Source organism: Theropithecus gelada, chromosome 1, assembly GCF_003255815.1.
Source record: "Theropithecus gelada isolate Dixy chromosome 1, Tgel_1.0, whole genome shotgun sequence".
Taxonomy (NCBI): Eukaryota; Metazoa; Chordata; class Mammalia; order Primates; family Cercopithecidae; genus Theropithecus; species Theropithecus gelada.
This window is the reverse complement of record NC_037668.1, coordinates 121807577-121826208: the sequence shown is the minus strand read 5'-3', so window position 1 is coordinate 121826208 and position 18632 is coordinate 121807577. Positions and strand designations below refer to the sequence as shown.

Genomic DNA, 18632 nt, shown 5'->3' with positions numbered 1-18632 from the left:
TTTTTTTTTGGTTGGCGGGGGTGGAAAAGAATTTGGAGCTATTTCTTTGCTGAGGTGCAAAGTAGTATAATAGGCCAGGCACGGTGGCTCACATCTGTAATCCCAGCACTTTGAGAGGCCGAGGTGGGTGGATCGCTTGAGCCCAGGAGTTTGAGACCAGCCTGGGCAACATGGCAAAACCCTATCTCTAAAAAAAAAAATTACAAAAATTAGCCAGGCATGGTGGCACGTGCTTGTAGTCCTAGCTACCAGAGAGGCTGAGGTGGGAGGATCGCTGGAGCCCAGGAGGCCAAGGCTGCAGTGAGCTGAGATTGCGCCACTGTGTTCTAGCCTGGACGACAGAGTGAAACCCTGTCTCAAAAAAGTAAAACAAATAAACATTTTTAAAAAGTGGTGTGATAAGTAATAATTGTGTGGCTCCCTTGGGGATTTGAAAGGCAAGCTGGGAAACTTGGGAAAACCACAGGGACACAGCCTTTTTCTGCTCATGGGACCTTCAGCAAGCGGTTCCTGGTCAGCAAGCCTGGTCTTGCTGGGAACTGGGCAGGTTTCCAGGTTCAGTTCACATGTTGTAAGTGGGCATGGCTCTAAATTAAACCTGGAGCCACTGCTGCCCACCTAGCACTCCCTGCCGTGGCCACTGTGCAATGCCGCAGACTAGTGATTCTCAAACATCTGAGGTGAAGGACCAGGGTTGTCTTTTTAAATTTGTTTCAGTTTCCTATCTGTCATAAAAATGAAATATTAGAAACGTGAAATAAAGACATAGACTTCTGTTATTAGATTCAAGAGACATAAAATTGCTCTGTCCATTTGCCCTAAAAGTTTCTAAAGACGGACTCAATTCCTGAACTTGAGTTTACCAACAGCAAAGAAGTCAGGGCCATCGCTACCAGCCCAAGGACTCTGCTTTGGGCCTCACTGCCCAGAGGCCCAGTATCTAAGGCCAGAAGGGAACAGCTGCCCTCCCCACGCTATGTCAGGACAGTCCTGAAGGAGAATGAGGAAGCTCTCCGCTGGGAAGAGAGCAGCCTGGGCTGCTGTGTCTTGCCACCTGTTCACCTCTCTGGCCCTTCCTGCCCAGCTGCTTGAGTAGACTGGTCAAAGGAACCTCTTGGTGGACTCTCCTACCATAGTCCCCATGTGCAGGTGAAAATTTTATTACGTGGTGCGGCCAGAGAAACGAAAGGTCACAGCTCTTTGTAATCATTATCTAGGCTCCCCTACCTGAACGCAGGCTTTAGCATAACTGGTTGGATTAGTGAAGCAGGCGGTCACCTCCAGCTGGCATGGCCTGGTGTGGCCTGGGCAGGGTGAGCTCATGGTTGACTCTGTGTTGCAGTTCTCCAAGGAGAGGCACATCATGGACAGGACCCCCGAGAAGCTGAAGAAGGAGCTGGAGGAGGAGCTGCTGCTGAGCAGCGAGGACCTGCGCAGCCATGCCTGGTACCACGGCCGCATCCCCCGACAGGTACCTGGTCTTGTCCCTTCCAGCACACACAGGGCTGCTCTCAGGCAACATACAGACTGATGATCTGCAGGGCCCCACTTCGAGGCCACATGGGAGGAAGCTCCTGTGTAACCAAAAACAGATACTCTAAAAATGACTTCATTTAGACCCTTCTCTAAGAAGACCTTGGGAAGAGCTGAGGTCAAGAACCCAAAGCACATATCCACATGTTCAGGAAGTAGAGGGACAGCCAGCACTCCTGGGGTCTGCAAGCACAGAGCTGTGGGAGGCAGCAGCCACAGGGTCAGCAACCGGAAGAACTAGGAGGGCGGGGTATGGCCCAGGTAATTGAACTCTTGGCCCAGGTAATTGAACTCTTGGCCAGCTGCCAGCAGCCTCAGACCATTTTGTAGCCCGTCCTTCTCAAGGCAGTGGCTTAGCTTCAGGAGGAGAGAGGGCGGTGGCCCAGACCAACAAGGCTGCCTCTGGCCCGGTGAGCTGGCAGTTATTCACACTCTCCATGGCTTCCCTGCTGGATCCCGTGACCAGAGGTGGGGAAGAAGGGGAATTAAACCCATGACCACAGACTCGTGGCCCAGAATATACTGTGCGATCGTCATTTGGGTGATTGCCATGAATAATGTTTTTTCATTTAATACTGTAAAAATTGAAAAATAGAGTAAGTCTGCAGAATTGAGGCATAGAATTTCCCTTGGGTTTTTATTGTAAACCTGATCTGGCCAATCATTAACCAAGGACAACATGACAGGAAATGTGTGGACAGGGGCTGGGGGGAAGGGCATCATGTCTTAAGTTTTTTTTTGTTTTTTGTTTTTTTTGAGACAGAGTCTTACTCTGTCGCCCAGGCTGGAGTGCAATAGCATGATCTCAGCTCACTGCAACCTCTGCCTCCTGGGTTCAAGTGATTCTCCTGCCTCAGCCTCTCCAGTAGCTGGAATTACAGGTGCCCACCACCACACCCTGCTAATTTTTATATTTTTAGTAGAGACAGGGTTTCACCATGTTGGCCAGGCTGGTTTCGAACTCCTGACCTCAAGTGATCCACCCACCTCGGCCTCTCAAAGTGCTGGGATTATAGGCGTAAACCACTGCGCCAAGGCTTTTTTTTTTTTTTTAATGTAGCAGATTTCTTGGCACAATCAAATAAATAATTATTATTCTGACTTTTTTTTAAGTTTAAAATTGATTGTAGAAAATATACATAGCAAAAAGAAGGAAATTAAACTCTTATCCATAATTCTCCTCATAATTCTCCTGGGGATAACCATGATGAATACTTTTGTGTACAGACATCACCCCAGGCTTTTCGAAATCAAGTATGAGATTGTACTGCATATACTTTTTTGGTAGCCCATTCTACTCACTCACTGTGTCCTGGGAATTTTCACCCACTGTAGAATATTCTTCTGCACAAGACTATGTTGTATGTCTGTCCACGGTATGCATGCACCACAATTTATTGGACACGTAGAGTGTTTCTAATACTTTGACCAACATCCTTTATGATTGCTGTGTTCATACCTACAATTATTTTCACAGGCTCAATTCTAAGAAATGAAATTTCTATGTGAAAACATTTTTAAGGCAAAGATGCAATTTTAAAGTAACCATGGTAGCCTACTCTTTTGAGCTAGCAGAAGTATACTGTTGATCAAATATTGGAATGTCCCAGAAAAATTGTCAGAATTATAAAACTGATGACTATCACCACTGTCCGTCTCCTTATCATGGTCATCAAATTTGTTTACTACTAGCCATGAGTATTAATTTTCAGTGATAAATCGTTCCAAACTGGATAACTGAACACTATAACCATAACCATAATAACAAGTTATTGCTAACATTTTAGCCCCCTAAATCTTTATAGCCATTCCGTAGGTAATACTATCATTTGTGTTTTTCAGATGATGTAAGTGAGCCACAAGGAGATTATGTAATTTGTCCAGAGTCATACAGCTGAGCCAGGATGCAAACCCAGGTGGTCAGGCTACAGGAACAGCCAGGCTGTACCACATTATAAATTCTCCAGTTGCTATAAGCAGCAGCATCATTGCTAGTTAACTATTTTTGAGCATCCACCGTGTTCCAGCGCTTGCATATGTTATGTATACAAATACATAACCCTCATAGTAACTGTAAGATGGACCCCAGCCTGACTTTGTTCCAGGCCTCCTAGCCAGTAATTGGTGTGTCCAGAATCCATACCCTAGTCCTGCATGCAGAGTCCTCCTCCCTATTGGCCAGGCCTGGAGAGGGGCATCTTAGGAGAGGGCCCCGAGGACAACTTCTAGACACCAACAAATACCTTCTTTCTCCTCACTCCACTTGTTGGGGAGGGAAAATCAGGCCTGCCAGGCACATGTTTTCTCATTTCTTATTTCCTGTTGCATTACGTCATTCAGGTCCGTATAAACATCATGTTCTTGTGACACCTCCCCAACCACCCTATTTTACTGGACAGCCCTCATCCCCTCCCCAGCACTCCCTGCCTCCTTTCCTGGTTCACTTTTTCCCTGACCTTACAACTGGCATGCATAGCTGTTGGTTATTTATCCTCACTCAAACAGAAGCTCCCACCAAAACCAGGAGCTCCATAAGCTGGGCTCTTCGGTGCCACTGTCACCACCGCATCCCCTGAGCCTGCAGTGGTTCTTGGCACGAGTAGGTGGTCAATGAACAGTTCTTGAATGAATGATTGGATCTCCTATGAATTTGGTATTTGAAAAACTAAAGAACTGGCCCAAGAAGAGACATAGTAGCATTGTCTTCTGTTGGCCCAGAGAAGTGGGTAGCCAGAAGCTTTTAGAAGGAATGTGAATTTGCCTTTCCTACCCCTCACTCACCTTTTTGTCCCAAAGGTGTCGGAAAACCTTGTGCAGCGAGATGGCGACTTCCTAGTTCGTGACTCTCTGTCCAGCCCTGGGAACTTTGTCCTGACCTGTCAGTGGAAGAACCTCGCTCAGCACTTCAAAATCAACCGGACGGTTCTGCGGCTCAGCGAGGCCTACAGCCGCGTGCAGTACCAGTTCGAGATGGAGAGCTTCGACTCCATCCCTGGCCTGGTGCGCTGCTACGTGGGCAACCGCCGGCCCATCTCCCAGCAGAGTGGCGCCATCATCTTCCAGCCCATCAACAGGACGGTGCCCCTGCGGTGCCTGGAGGAGCGTTATGGCACCTCCCCAGGCCAGGCCCGGGAGGGCAGCCTCACCGAGGGAAGGCCAGACGTGACCAAGAGGCTGAGCCTCACCATGGGTGGCGTCCAGGCCCGAGAGCAGAATTTGCCCAGGGGAAACCTCCTCAGGTAGGTCAGGGCCTCCTCCTCAGGACTGTGAGGGGCGCCGGGGGTGCCCAAGGTTAGTTAGGCAGATGAAGAATTCATCATGGAACAGAGAAATAAAAGATGTTAATAGGAATGCTGACTGTTCGCAGAATAGCAGTCATGAGGCAGTGCACGATCAGCTCCTAGCCGAGCAGGGCCAGCAATGAATGGTACAGGAGCTGAGGAAGGATTGTGGGGGCACTTACAGGGGAGACCTTGTGAAGGGGGTAGGCTTAGGCTGGTCTGATGGCTGGGGGAAATTTGGATAGATGCTGCAAAAGGCAGGGGGTGTTCCAGGTGGGAGGCACAGCATGGGCATAAGTGTGGGGACAGAAAATGCCATGAAGAGCTTGGAGTGAGTGTGCTGATGGGGCTGGAACAAAGAGTCTGTGCAAGGGACCCATAGCAGTCGGCTTAGGGAGGTAGCCCCAGCCAAATCATGGGGGCCTTAATGCCAGGTGCAGGGCTTTGAGGGAGCTGCACAGATTCAGCATAGTGAACACGGTGTCCTAAGAATAGAAATGGACAGCGATGTACTGGGGGCGAGGAGTGAGACAGGAACAGGAAACCCAGTTACTGAGTCATGGAGGGCCCTGGCTGCAGGAGTGGAGTGAAGGGAGAGTTGAGAGATGCAGGAGCCTGGCCTCCCAGGACTCTTCTGCACGTGGTAGAGTCAGAGGAGGGCACATTGGAGACCACAGGAGTGACCAGGAGGAAGGGCACTGTGGAGGATAAAACACACTTTTTCTTTTTTTTTTTTTTTTTTTTTTGAGATGGAGTCTCGCTCTGTCACCCAGGCTGGAGTGCAGTGGCCGGATCTCAGCTCACTGCAAGCTCCGCCTCCTGGGTTTACGCCATTCTCCCGCCTCAGCCTCCGGAGTAGCTGGGACTACAGGCGCCCGCCACCACACCCGGCTAATTTTTTGTATTTTTAGTAGAGACGGGGTTTCACCGTGTTAGCCCAGATGGTCTCGATCTGACCTCGTGATCCGCCCGTCTCGGCCTCCCAAAGTGCTGGGATTACAGGCTTGAGCCACCGCACCCGGCCAAAACACACTTTTTCATCTGAGCTGGAAGACTGTGGTTTTGTTGAGTGCCAGAGTCCAGCAGCAGTTTTGGGGTCCAGGCGATGAGTTAGGGCTGAAAACTTAAATTAGGGCTTGGTCCACATGGAAAGGGTGGTTCACTTGATGAGAACAGATGAGATGTCTAAGACAGGAGATGCAGAGAGCATGGGGGCTGTATTCTGAATCGCAGGGAATGGGGGAAGAGAAGGATTCAGGGCACTTGATGGAAAATCAGGGCTTCAAAACCTCCCTGATCCTAGGCACGCAGCTGTCAAATGTCAGTGATGGTGGGCTGCATTTGTATAGGGCCGATCTTTCATGGAGCTCAGAGTCTTTGTGCATATTATCTAAAAGCACTGGGAAAGGAAACGAGAGAAAAGGCAGGCATAAGAACACAGATCCAGTCCAGCCCCTCAGTCACACAGCAGCCTGACCCATCTCCCAGCTTCTAATGTTATGCACATAAACCAACATATTTTATTCTACTCACTGGTTTTCTTTTTGGTCCATGAGGAAATGCCACAAACTGTCATTTCTATACTGCAAAACTTCGGGAGGAAAATACAGGACTCTATGTGGAATGCAGATGACAGCTGTGTGCTGCCTGGAGGCTCTGGTACATGCTAGTCAGCATCTGGCTGGGGACCCAGTAGCCAGGCACAAATGCTGGTTCCACACTGGGTAACTATTCAACCATGGGCAAGCGACTTGACCTTCCTGGGCCTCACCTTCTTTATCTGGAAAGATGGAGCTTGTGAGGTGTACATGATTTAATATATGCAAAGTGCTCCGAACAGTGCAGGCACATAGGAGGTGCTAGGGAAATGCTCGTGATAATTATTATCTGGAGGGGAGCAGAATGTCAGACTCAGACCCAGCACAGTGGCTCACAACTGTAATCCCACCACTTTGGGAGGCTAAGGTGGGCAGATTGCCTGAGCTCGGGGGGTTTGAGACCAGCTTGGGCCACATGGCATAACCCCGTCTCTACAAAAAATATGAAAATTAATATAAGGAGCTCAAACAACTCTATAGGAAAAAATCTAATAATCTGATTTTAAAAATGGGCAAAAGATTTGCTCTTTTGAGAAATGGGTATTTCTCAAAAGAAGACATGCAAATGGGCTGGGCACGGTGGCTCACGCCTGTAATCCCAGCACTTTGGGAGGCTGAGGCAGTTGGATTACCTGAGGTCAGGAGTTCAAGACCAACCTGGCCAACATGGAGAAACTCCATCTCTACTAAAAATGCAAAAATTAGCCAGGTGTGGTGGTGCACGCCTGTAGTCCCAGCTATTAGGGAGGAGAATTGCTTGAACCCAGGAGGCAGTGAGCCGAGATCATGCCGCTGCAGTGGCAAACAGGCATACGAAAAGGTGCTCAACATGATTGGTCATCAGAGAAATGTAAATCAAAACTATAACGGATATCACCTTACCCCAGTTAAAAAGGCCTTAATCCAAAAGACGGATAATAACAAATGCTGGTGAGGATTGTGGAGAAAAGGGAACCGTCTTACACTGTTGATGGGAATGTAAATTAGTACAGCCACCATGGAGAACAGTTTGGAGGTTCCTCAGAAAACTAAAAATTGAGCTACTATATGATCCAGCAATCCCACTGCTGGGTATATACCCAGAAGAGTGGAAATCAAAGAGATATATCAAAGAGATAACCTGCACTATGTTTGTTGCAGCACTGTTTACAATAGCTCAGATTTGGAAGCAGCCTAAGTGTCCATCAAAAGCTGAACAGATAAAGGAAATGTGCGTATACACAGTGGAGTACTATTCAGCCATAAAAAAATGAGATCCTGTCATTTGCAACCACATGGATGGAATTGGAGATCATTATGTTAAGTGAAATAAGCCAGGCACAGAAAGACAAACATCACATGTTCTCTCTTATCTGTGGGATCAAAAAGTCAAAACAATTGAATTCTTGGACACAGAGAGTAGAAGTATGGTGGGCCGGATGCGGTGGCTCACACCTGTAATCCCAGCACTTTGGGAGGCTGAGGCAGGTGGATCATGAGGTCAGGAGTTCGAGACCAGCCTGGCCAACATGGTAAAACCCCGTCTGTACTAAAAATACAAAAATTAGCTGGGCATGGTGGCACGTGCCTGTAATCCCAGCTACTCAGGAGGCTGAGGCAGGAGAACTGCTTGAACCAGAACCTGGGAGGCAGAGGTTGCGGTGAGCCAAGATCACGCCATTGCACTCCAGCCTGGGCAACAAGAGTGAAACTCTGTCTCAAAAAAAAAAAAAAAAAAAAAAGGATGGTTAGCAGAGCCTGGGAAGGGTAGTAGTGGGTAGGGAGTCAGGGGTGGGAGGGAGGTGGGGATGGTTAATGGGTACAAAAAAAATTTGGAAAGAATCAGACCTATTTGATAACACAATAGGGTGACTATAGTCAAAACAACTTAATTATATATTTTAAAATAAAGAGTGTAATTGGATTGTTTGTAACTCAAAGGATAAATGCTTGAGGGCGTGGATACCCCATTCGCCATGATGTGCTTATTTCACATTGAATGCCTGTATCAAAAGATCTCATGTACTCCAGAAATATATACACCTATGTATCCACAAAATTTTTTTAAATATAAAAATTAGATGGGCGTGGTGGTACGTGCCTGTGGTCCCAGCTATTCGAGAGGCTGAGGTGGGAGGATTGCTTGAGCCTGGGAGGTTGAAGCTGCAGTGAGCCATGACCATGCCACTACACTGCAGCCTGGGCAACAGAGCGAGACCCTGTCTCAAAACAAACAAACAAAAAAATCAGGGCAATTGCAAGGAGGGAGGCAAGATCTGATATTTAGAAATCCTCCTTTTCATAGTAATAGGATTGGACTTGAGATCCCCTACAGTGTTACAAGGGGTACGTTTTCTTCTGTTTCCTTTGGGAGGGATTGGCTGCTGAATGGTTGAAACAGGGAATTAATGTCATGCACAGAGTGGGAGTGTATTCGGCAAGATAACAGAACCACTGCTGTGGGGAAGGCCTTCTAGTTGGCCCTGAATGAGCCTAGTTTAAAAACTTTCTAAGATAAGAAATGAAAAAAAGACTAAGAAAGTCTCTAAGTCAACAAGTCAGGCCTAATAGAGCCACTTTTCTGTTTGCCCTTTGGAATGCAGATCCTCCTAGAACTTGTCACCACTTTGTACAGGCAGCACGCCCAGAAATGTTTAAGTGGGAGGAGGGGAAAAGATGGCCTATGGCCTGCTGCCCTGCCCCAAGGTCCTTCAGTGGCTGGCTCCCTTATGCAGCTCTGGCCAGGTGCCACCTGCCCTGACGTGGGTCCTGCTAGTTGGCTGGCTGGTGGCCTGCCCTGGGCAAAGGTGTGTGTTCACAGGCAGGTTGCATTCCAAGCCCTGCCGTTCTGGCCCCTGGAGTCCAGTCGCAGTGGTCACTGCTTCAATATCACTTCTCAGGAGTCATTTCCTTTTGTAATCTGCCCTCGGTCTTGCCTTATCTTCGAAAGGTTGCTGGAATTTCTCTGTTGCTCGGAGTTTGGGGGTGTTTTGATTTGTTTTTTCTCTGGTGCTTGTAAAGGTAGGAAAGAACTTCATGATTTCTGTAACATAAGAATGTTTTGTGCTTATGGGAAGGCCAATTAGAGTTCATGACAACTTGGCTGGTGCAGTGCCTCCGTCTCTAGCTAGGGAGATTCTGGTGCTTGGTGCTGGAGAAATTCCCAATTTGAGCTGGAAAGGGACAGAAGGAATAACAGCGAGTGTGTTGAAAGTTACCTTCCACCTTTTCCTTGTGTGGTTACGCAGCGTGCCTCCCAACTGCTGCTTGGTGACCATGCCGGTGCCTTTCCCAGCTCAGCAGGAGGAGGCTGTGTGGGGGGTCCCCCCAGAGCAGCCAGGAGGTTGGGAATGGCAGCCTCCCCAGGCAGTCCTGCAGGTTATTTGGGGGATGCTGAGATTTGCACCAAAATGGAAGTTTCCCCACAGCTTCCTTCCTAACTGTAACACTGTGGAGCATGTGGAAAATGCATGTTAGTTAGGCAAGCCATTCCCTCCGGGCCTGTAAGTAATTTTGGGCTCTGTTAAAAGTCCACATTCCAGTTCATCAGATTTTCCCGGGGAGTATCGTAAAACTTTTACCCTACCCTGTTCAACAGGATGGAACGGCCCAGGGGAGGCATCCTAGGACTTAGCTGCATTGGTCATGGGGACAGGGGGATGGAGCACACACAGTCATATATTAATCACCCCATCAGTAATTTGTTTCCCCAGCAGACATTCCTATACTTTTAGGGTATGCTGTAGCACTCTCGTTCCGAGCAGTTTTCTGGGTTTTTTTTGTTTAAGTTCCCATGGCATTGCCTAAAGGTTTTAGTTTACGCTTTAATACATGTTTCCGTCCTATTTGTCTTTTGCTTCAGAAACAAAGAAAAGAGTGGTAGCCAGCCAGCCTGCCTGGATCACATGCAGGACAGAAGAGCCTTGTCCCTCAAAGCCCACCAGTCAGAGAGCTACCTGCCGATTGGTATGTTTCGGGGAATTTTCAGGGAGAACGTCAGTGTGACCCTGGTTTCCTTCAAGCTGTTACCCTGCCCCATCTAGTCATCTCATTTGAAACCGACACTTGCCTCAGCTTGCAGCCTGAAGGGGAATGGGTTTGCAGAATTATATCCAGCTGGGAAGCGCTGAGCTAGACACTGTATGCCAGCTTTTAGGCCTAGTAGCAAGCCTTCAGAGTAGGCATGATTATTGCCATTTGACAGCTGAGGAAACTGAGGCACAGACAGGTTAAGTAACTTGTCCAGAATCACCCAGCATTTGAACCCAGGTTTTCTGATTCAAGCCCATTTGAAAACTGGTAGACTTCATGACAAATGAGCCTACTCCCTTTTCCCGGGTGGGTGGGTGGATCCTGGGGCTTTTGGCAGAACAGCTGTCCAGGCCAACTCCCCTTCCTCTCCATTCTGCTTTCAAGGCCGGAAGAGTAATAAGGTATGGGGTGTGGGGAGACCTACCAAGCAGTTACATTTGTAGGACGGGGGGTTCTTTTTCATCATTTTCATAACTGACTTTCCCTGGGACCACAAAGGGATTTTCCCAATACCCCTGCATAAACTACTTCCGTGTGGGTTACCCCAATGTCTTTTCTCCCTTCCCTGTCTCCAGCTCTCCCTTGGAAGCTGGCTGGGATCCATCCTTTGACAGTGGCGTTTTAGGTGGCTAACGACTTCTGTTTCTTAGGGCAAGATTACATTATTCGTGCCCTCCTCACTCATATATTTTATCATTCTGACTGTCCAAGCCTTCTATGACCATACAGCAACGTTTGTAGCCCAGGTGTCAGCAGTCCCTGGGATTTCGAATTGTACCCAGGAGTGTGGGATGGGGCAAGCCCAGCCCAGCCCTCACAACGCTGTAGACTCCGTGAGATTGGGCGTGGGACAGTCACACTGACTTTTCTTTTGGAAATGAAAATGAAAATTGAAACCCACGGGCATGAACGGAGGGCCAGGCAGCCGCCGCTCTGGTTCTGTTTGTTTTATATTCTCCACACAGATGAGCTTTCTCTGACCTTTTCTTATCCCCCACAGGCTGCAAGCTGCCACCTCAGTCCTCAGGTGTGGACACAAGCCCCTGCCCAAACTCACCCGTGTTCAGGACGGGAAGCGAGCCCGCCCTGAGCCCAGCAGTTGTTCGGAGGGTCTCCTCAGACGCCAGGGCTGGGGAGGCGCTGAGGGGATCAGACAGTCAACTGTGCCCTAAGCCGCCTCCTAAGCCCTGCAAGGTGCCGTTCCTCAAGGCTCCCTCGTCTCCCTCTGCCTGGCTCAACTCAGAGGCCAACTACTGTGAACTGAACCCAGCGTTTGCCACAGGCTGCGGCAGGGGAGCAAAGCTACCTTTATGTGCCCAGGGAAGCCCCACAGAACTGCTCACAGCCAAGCAGAATGGGGCACTAGGTCCCCGGAACTCTGGCATCAACTACTTGATCCTTGATGATGATGACAGGGAAAGACCTTGGGAACCTGCGGCAGCTCAGACGGAGAAGGGGCAGTGGGACAAGGGCGAGTTTGTGGCGCCCCTCCTGGAGACTGTCTCCTCCTTCAGGCCCAATGACTTTGAGTCAAAGTTCCTTCCCCCTGAGAATAAGCCCCTGGAAACAGCAATGGTGAAACGTGCAAAAGAACTGTTCACCAACAACGACCCCAAGGTCATCGCTCAGCACATACTGAGCATGGACTGCAGGGTAAGAGCTGGGGGTCCTGGCGCTGTTCTGGCTTTTCAAGGTTTGGTAAGAGCTGGTAGTCCTGGTGCTCCTCTGGCTTTTGTAGGTTTGGAAGGAGAGTATCCGTCTGGCCTCACTCTGCCTCACCCATTAAATGCTTTGCCCATAGGAAAGTCCGAAGATAACACCAGCATGGGAATTTATTTAAGGGGTGGGAACCACAAGCTGGGACAACCTTTGCCCAAGCAGGAAGCTTACAAAATTCATCTCGGACAGAGGGATGGCAGGCTGCTGCCGTGGGTGGGGGCCGCCCTCTTCTCCCACCCATCCCTGCTGGCGTCAGCAGCTGCAACAGAATTCTTCTCACACCTGGTGCTTATTTAAAAACTACCCCCTTGCCGGGTGCGGTGGCTCACGCCTGTAATCCCAGCACTTTGGGAGGCCGAGGCGGGAGGATCACGAGGTCAGGAGATCGGGACCATCCTGGCTAACACGGTGAAACCTCGTCTCTACTAAAAATACAAAAAATTAGCCGGGCAAGGTGGCGGGTGCCTGTAGTCCCAGCTACTTGGAGGCTGAGGCAGGAGAATGGCAGGAACCCGGGAGGCGGAGCTTGCAGTGAGCCGAGATGGTTTCACTGCACTCCAGCCTGGGCGAGAAAGCGAGACTCCGTCTCAAAAAAAAAACTACCCCCTTGCCTCAGCTCCATCAGAACTGGTAAAGCCAAAGCTATAGGAGAGTAGACTGTAGATGAAAATGTAGTTTCTGGAGTAGCAGACCTTGGTTATTTTTATTACATTATACTTATGCATTACATAATTATTACTAAAATGATCTTTAGTATAAACATCTTTAAAGCTACGTTTTAAAAATAATCCTTCCTCAATTTAGAAAAATTCTAAAATGGCTGGGCATGGGGGCTGATGCCTGTAATCCCAGCACTTGGGGAGGCCAAGGTGGTGGATCACCTGAGGTCAGGAGTTCAAGACCAGCTTGACCAACATGGAGAAACCCCGTCTCTACTAAAAATACAAAATTAGCTGGGCGTGGTGGTGCATGCCTGTAATCCCAGTAACTCTGAAGCTGAGGCAGGAGAATTGCTTGAACCTGGGAGACAGAGGTTGTGGTGAGCCGAGGTCGCACTATTGCACTCCAGCCTGGGCAACAAGAGCAAAACCCTGTCTCAAAAAGAAAAGAATTCTAAAATACAGATTAAAAGATAAAATTAAAATCACACCAAATCCAGTTTCCTGGAGATCATCATTGTCAGCATTTGGTTTATGCAAAAACATTATTTTTTTCTCTGTAAATGTATAGGTGTAAATAATTGCATGCATAATATCTATTTGCTGCAGAAATGGCACAGGTCTCTACACACTATTCCAAACCCTGAACCTTTCATTGACCAAGGTGACTGTCTTTCCACGTGATTAAATATTTACACCGTCACCTTTTTTTTTTTTGAGACAGAGTCTTGCTCTGTCGCCCAGGCTGCGGTGCAGTGGCCGGATCTCAGCTCACTGCAAGCTCCGCCTCCTGGGTTTAGGCCATTCTCCTGCCTCAGCCTCCCAAGTAGCTGGGACTACAGGCACCCGCCACCTCACCCGGCTAGTTTTTTGTATTTTTTAGTAGAGACGGGGTTTCACCGTGTTAGCCAGGGTGGTCTCCATCTCCTGACCTTGTGATCCGCCTGTCTCAGCCTCCCAAAGTGCTGGGATTACAGGCTTGAGCCACCGCGCCCGGCCTTTTTTTTTTTTTTTTTTTTGAGACAGGGTCTCACTCTGTCACCCAGGCTGGAATGCAGAGGTGCGTTCGCAGCTCATGGCAGCCTTTGCTTCCCGGGCTCAAGTGATCCTCCTGAGTAGCCGGGACCACAGGTGCATGCCACCACACCTGGTTAACTCTTTGTATTTTTTGTAGAGATAGGGTTTTGCTATGTTGCTCAGGCTGGTCTTGAACTCCTGAGCTCAAGTGATCTGCCTGCCTCGGCCTCTCAAAGTGCTGGGATTACAGATGTGAGCCACCGCGCCCAGCCCATCACCATTTTTTTGCAGGAAACATTTATTTTACATGTGAGTGACTTTTGTCCATAGGTGGTCCCAAAGCAACCACATCCTGAAGAGAGATTAAGTCACTTTTTTGGATCTGTGGGGATTCGTTTTAGGCCCTTCAGTGGCTAGCAAAATCCACAGAAGCTTGCATTCCTTATATAAAATGGAATAGTATTTGCATATAACCTATGCAATCCTCCTGTATACTTTAAACCATCTCTAGATTACTTATAACACCTAATACAATATACATGCTTTGTAAATAGCCATTATACTGCGTTGTTTAGCAAATAATGACAAGGAAAAAAGTCTACATGTTTCAAACCAATGCAGCTTTTTTTTTTTTTTTTCTGAATATTTTTGATCCTCCTTTGGTTGAATCTACTGTTGCAGAAGCCACGTATAAGGAGGGCTGACTGTATTCTAGACACCAGGTGCTGTTTCAGGCGACGGTGGGCTCGGTCCACCTTTTCATATAAAGAGGCTGGTTCCTGGGCATTTGAAGCCCTTTTTTATTTGTAGCTCAGTGAAGTCAATTAGCCTCAGATGTCAGGGCTTATTTAGGAACGGGGTTTTCCTTCCCATGTGTTGAATCATGGCAAGAAGTCCAGTCTCAGCGCACTCCTGCAGGAGTGCCAAAGTTGATGGAGGGCTCCCCCAAACAGGCTTGAGGAACTTTAGGCAGCTGCTGGCCATCCTGGAGTAAACAAGGCCCTTGCTGACAACAGAACTTGAGGGATGACTCAGAAACCAGAGTAACTCATTGCCCAGGCCTGGGAGGTGGGGCTGAGGGTGCACTTCTGCTGGGCAGGCCCTGAGAAGAGAGCCAGGGCTGCACTGGAAGAACAAGGGCCTGCTGCACTTTTGGCCGGATGACCTCGGGCAGTGCTCCCAGGTAGTCACGCAATTTGCGGAGTTAGCAGAGTTATCTAGACCTCACTTCAAAGCGAGCTTAACCTGTTTGGGAGGTAAGAGTAGTGAGGATTTCTGTTCTTGTCAGGCACACTGGGCCCTGGATCTGAGAACAGAACCATGTCAGCGGGCCAGGAGGGAGACTGGCCTGGTATGAACCTGCGTGGGTTCTCCATGGAGGAAGCTCCTTGTAGAAACGCCTGGGTTTACAGAACAGCCCAATTCCCAGGGGAATGAATGCTTCCTGTGACTGGGCAGGGCTTAATGATCCTCTAGGTGGAGGAGAGATGCCTGCCTGCCTGCCCGCCTGCCCTTGGCAGGAGGTCTGGGACCTGCCCACTACCTTTGGTAGCCATGAAACTAGACCCCGAGGATGGTCTCAACTGAAGAATGCAGTCTCCCTGGCTTGCTGTGGCACGTTTTGTCCTCCTAGTGGGGCCTCACTCCCATGTCTGCCTGCAGGCACCCCTGGACAAGGGGGCTGGATGGGCTCCCCAGGCAGCGAGCAGGAGCCAGCCTGGATTCTGTCCAACCAGCCCCAGGGCAGGGCCATGTTGAAACTTCCTTCTTCCCTGTCTCTCAAGAGCAGACCACGATTTCCATATTATCTTCTGGAACCACTGACTTCCAAGCAGGCACAATCAGCATCTCTAAGAGGGAAATACACAATCTGTTGTTTCCCACCCCAGATGCAGTGGCAGCCCAGACGGGGCCACCCGGAAGCTGAGAGCAGGCTCTGGCTAGCATCTGGGTCCTGCGTGCTGGTTCCCAGCCATGAGGGCAGATGCCCAGATAGGCCATCAGGACAGTGGGTGGTCCTAAGAGCCCTCCAGGCTCCCTGCCCTGCTGTGTCCATGCCCCCACCCCCCAAGGGCCTGGTTAGGAGCCACTGAGCCTCTCCCACCATGCACAAGGTCTTTGCCTGTAGCTAGAAGTGAGGTTCAGTAGTGAAGTGCTTGGCCCAACTGAGCCTGAATCCTGCCTCTGCCACATCAGCTGAACAGCCTCCCCTTCTCTGCCTGTCTGTAAGGAATACAGCTACCCAGGTGGTTGGCAAGGACTAAATGAGATACTAATATAGTAAAAGCCCTGGGCACCTTGCCTAGCCCACAGTGAGCACGATGTGTTTATCCGGGTTATATATTCAGCCTTGGCTGAGCGCCTCCTGTGTGCCAGGGCAGCTTGTGGTCTCTGTTCTTGGAGCACCTGCTATTTGGTGGGGGTGGGCTGGGGAGGGACAGTGATGCAGGACCTTGAACCATGACCCAGGTGGGAAACGCCCTGCTGGGGAAGGCACAGGAGCTGTGGGGCCTCTGGGCAGGGCCTTGAACGGGGAGTGGGGTGTGGAGATGGGGCGGAGATGTCCAAGATGAGTTTGGAAGGCTGTGTCATTGGCCAGATGAACACCAAAAGCATCTTGCAGATGGCAGGCAACGCACATGCGCAGAGACTCAGTTGTCAAAAGCCATGGAGAGCGGGGTAGGTTTGCAGCAGATTTGTTCTGTGTGGGTAGAAGATGGAGTTGGGGTGGGTTGTGGGAGGGCTTCACAGGTCTTTCCTTCAATGTTTCTAAGTCTCTGCTTCTGCTTCCTGCCTTCAAGGCACTTTACAGTTGATTTGGGTGCAGATCTGATCCTCTATGCCCAGGGCAACAGAACCAGCAAGTGGAGCCAGGCAATCTCATGGCGTTTTAGAAAGGCCCTTGCGGCTGGGAGGAGGGCTGGGCCGGGCCCCCATCGGGGTCTCCTGGGTCCGTGCAGCAGCCTCCAAGGCAGTGGAAGAAGTAGCAATGGGTGGAGTCCAGAGGTGGAGCAGAGTAGACCAGCTAAGATTTGGAGGGCAGAGGGAGGCCTCGTCGGGGGTGCTTCTGCTACCCTGCCCTGTGGAGTTGGCTCACAGTAAATGCTCTAGATGTGGTTTTCCTTCCTTTGTGTCTGTGAGCTGCACAACCTTGGGCATTTGTCAGGGAACATAATCCAGGCCCTGCGGTATGAGCTTGGGATCCCCTCGGCCCTCAGGCAAGCAGGTGTGGCTACAGGGAAGTGACCCAGGCACGGCATATATATGCTGAAGAAACGCAGGCTGGAGAGCAGGGGCCGCCGCCTGTCTGCCAGGTTTTCTAGAGCAAAACTGAATCAATCACAGGCCTTTCAATCTCGCCACCCAGAGTGTGGAAGACACCCCTCAGAAGTACAGCGTTTGGGACGTCTAACAGAGGGCAGCTGTCTAAATAAGCGAGGAAGTGCGCATGGCATGCGTCTGGGCTGCCTTGCCAAGGTCAAGGTGTAAATCGGTTTCCCAAGATCTGGCCAGAATTCTTCCCCTTTCCACATGGCTGATGATTCACAACTTGTATTTTCAGGTAGCTTTTGGGAGTTCTAAAGTTATCTGAATCCTTTGCAGAGTCCTTGAGAAAGGTGAACTTAGCAGTTATGTTAGAAAAGGGGAAACTGAGGCCCAGAGAGCACAGGTAGGAGCACAGTAGGAATTCCGCATCCTGTCCTGGTGTCTACCACTGGAGAGCTCATCCACAGGGTCATCCCCTCAGGGTTGACAGTAGTTCAGCCACAGAAGTTATAGGGCAGGGTTAGTAATACCACCTAAACGTCCAGATGTGTTTCGATAGCCTGGGGTAATTAAGGTTGAGGACAGGTGTACCAGATCAAGGAGAGGAGCCGTCCTATGCCTGCCGTGTGTTCAGGTGGCTAGACTTGTTGTTGCAGCTGTTAGTTCCACTCTTAGTACATCCTTATGCTGTGAGGTATCATTAGCCGCCATTTAATTTTTCTTTTGTTTTTAGACAGTGTCTTGCTCTGTCACCCAGGCTGAAGTGCAGTGGCATGATCATAGTTCACTGTAACCTCAAACTCCTGTGCTAAGTGATCCTCCTGTCTTAGTGTCCCAAGTAGCTAGGACTGCAGGCGCACACCACCATGCCTGGCTAATTCTTAATTTTTTGTAAAGATGGGGTCTCGCTATGTTGCTCAGCTGGTCTCAAACTCCTGTCCTCAAGCAATCCCCCCACCTCGGCCTCCCGAAGCACTGGGATTACAGGCATAAGCCACCGTGCCTGGCCTGTTGGCCCCATTTTAGAGACACACTGGCTCAGTTGTAACTCTTCTTCGTGACATTGTAATAACTAATACCTGATTCTAATAAACTGAGATTACATACTAGAATGGCGATGGGTTGAGAGCTGTCTGGGACAAAGATTTTAAGAAAAGCCTCTCAGGAGAAAGAAGTGTGTTTGGGATCTCAGGTTTCCAATCACGGTACACATTTTTAATAGTTTCCAGACGTATAGAGCATTTACTGAGCCCAGGAGAAGTGTAATTAAGGGTAATAGCAGCCAGCTGTGGCTGTTAAGTGAGAACATGAATGGCAAAGCCCACAGCAGAGAGGCTCTTGGATGAGATTCCGCTTTTCCACTGCAGGGGATCGGTCGGCTCCGAACACATGCAGCCCTGCTGTTGGCAGCAAAACGTCACAGCAGGATCCGGCCTGTGTCAGACAAAAGCTTAGAGAACTAAACTGTTCTCTGGCTGGGCAGAAACACTTAACAAATCTGTGGATCTGCAGAGTGGTGTCGGCATCTCCCACCAGTCTTTCTTTTC

The 18632-nt window shown here is 49.5% G+C and overlaps 1 protein-coding gene across 4 annotated transcripts in view; it reads left to right on the top strand.

The window, feature by feature from the left end:
* The window catches only part of BCAR3 (BCAR3, NSP family adaptor protein), a 280076-nt gene that overhangs the window by 248724 nt on the left and 12720 nt on the right, over positions 1-18632 (top strand). For 3 of the 4 annotated variants that reach the window (XM_025370948.1, XM_025370939.1, XM_025370957.1), the window contains 4 exons: positions 1343-1471; positions 4330-4772; positions 10254-10357; positions 11424-12076. In XM_025370948.1, coding sequence (XP_025226733.1) covers positions 1343-1471; positions 4330-4772; positions 10254-10357; positions 11424-12076 — 1329 coding nt within the window. Of the gene's footprint in view, positions 1-1342; positions 1472-4329; positions 4773-9221; positions 9413-10253; positions 10358-11423; positions 12077-18632 lie in introns of those variants that run through there. The other variant, XM_025370966.1, reaches the window with a different exon arrangement.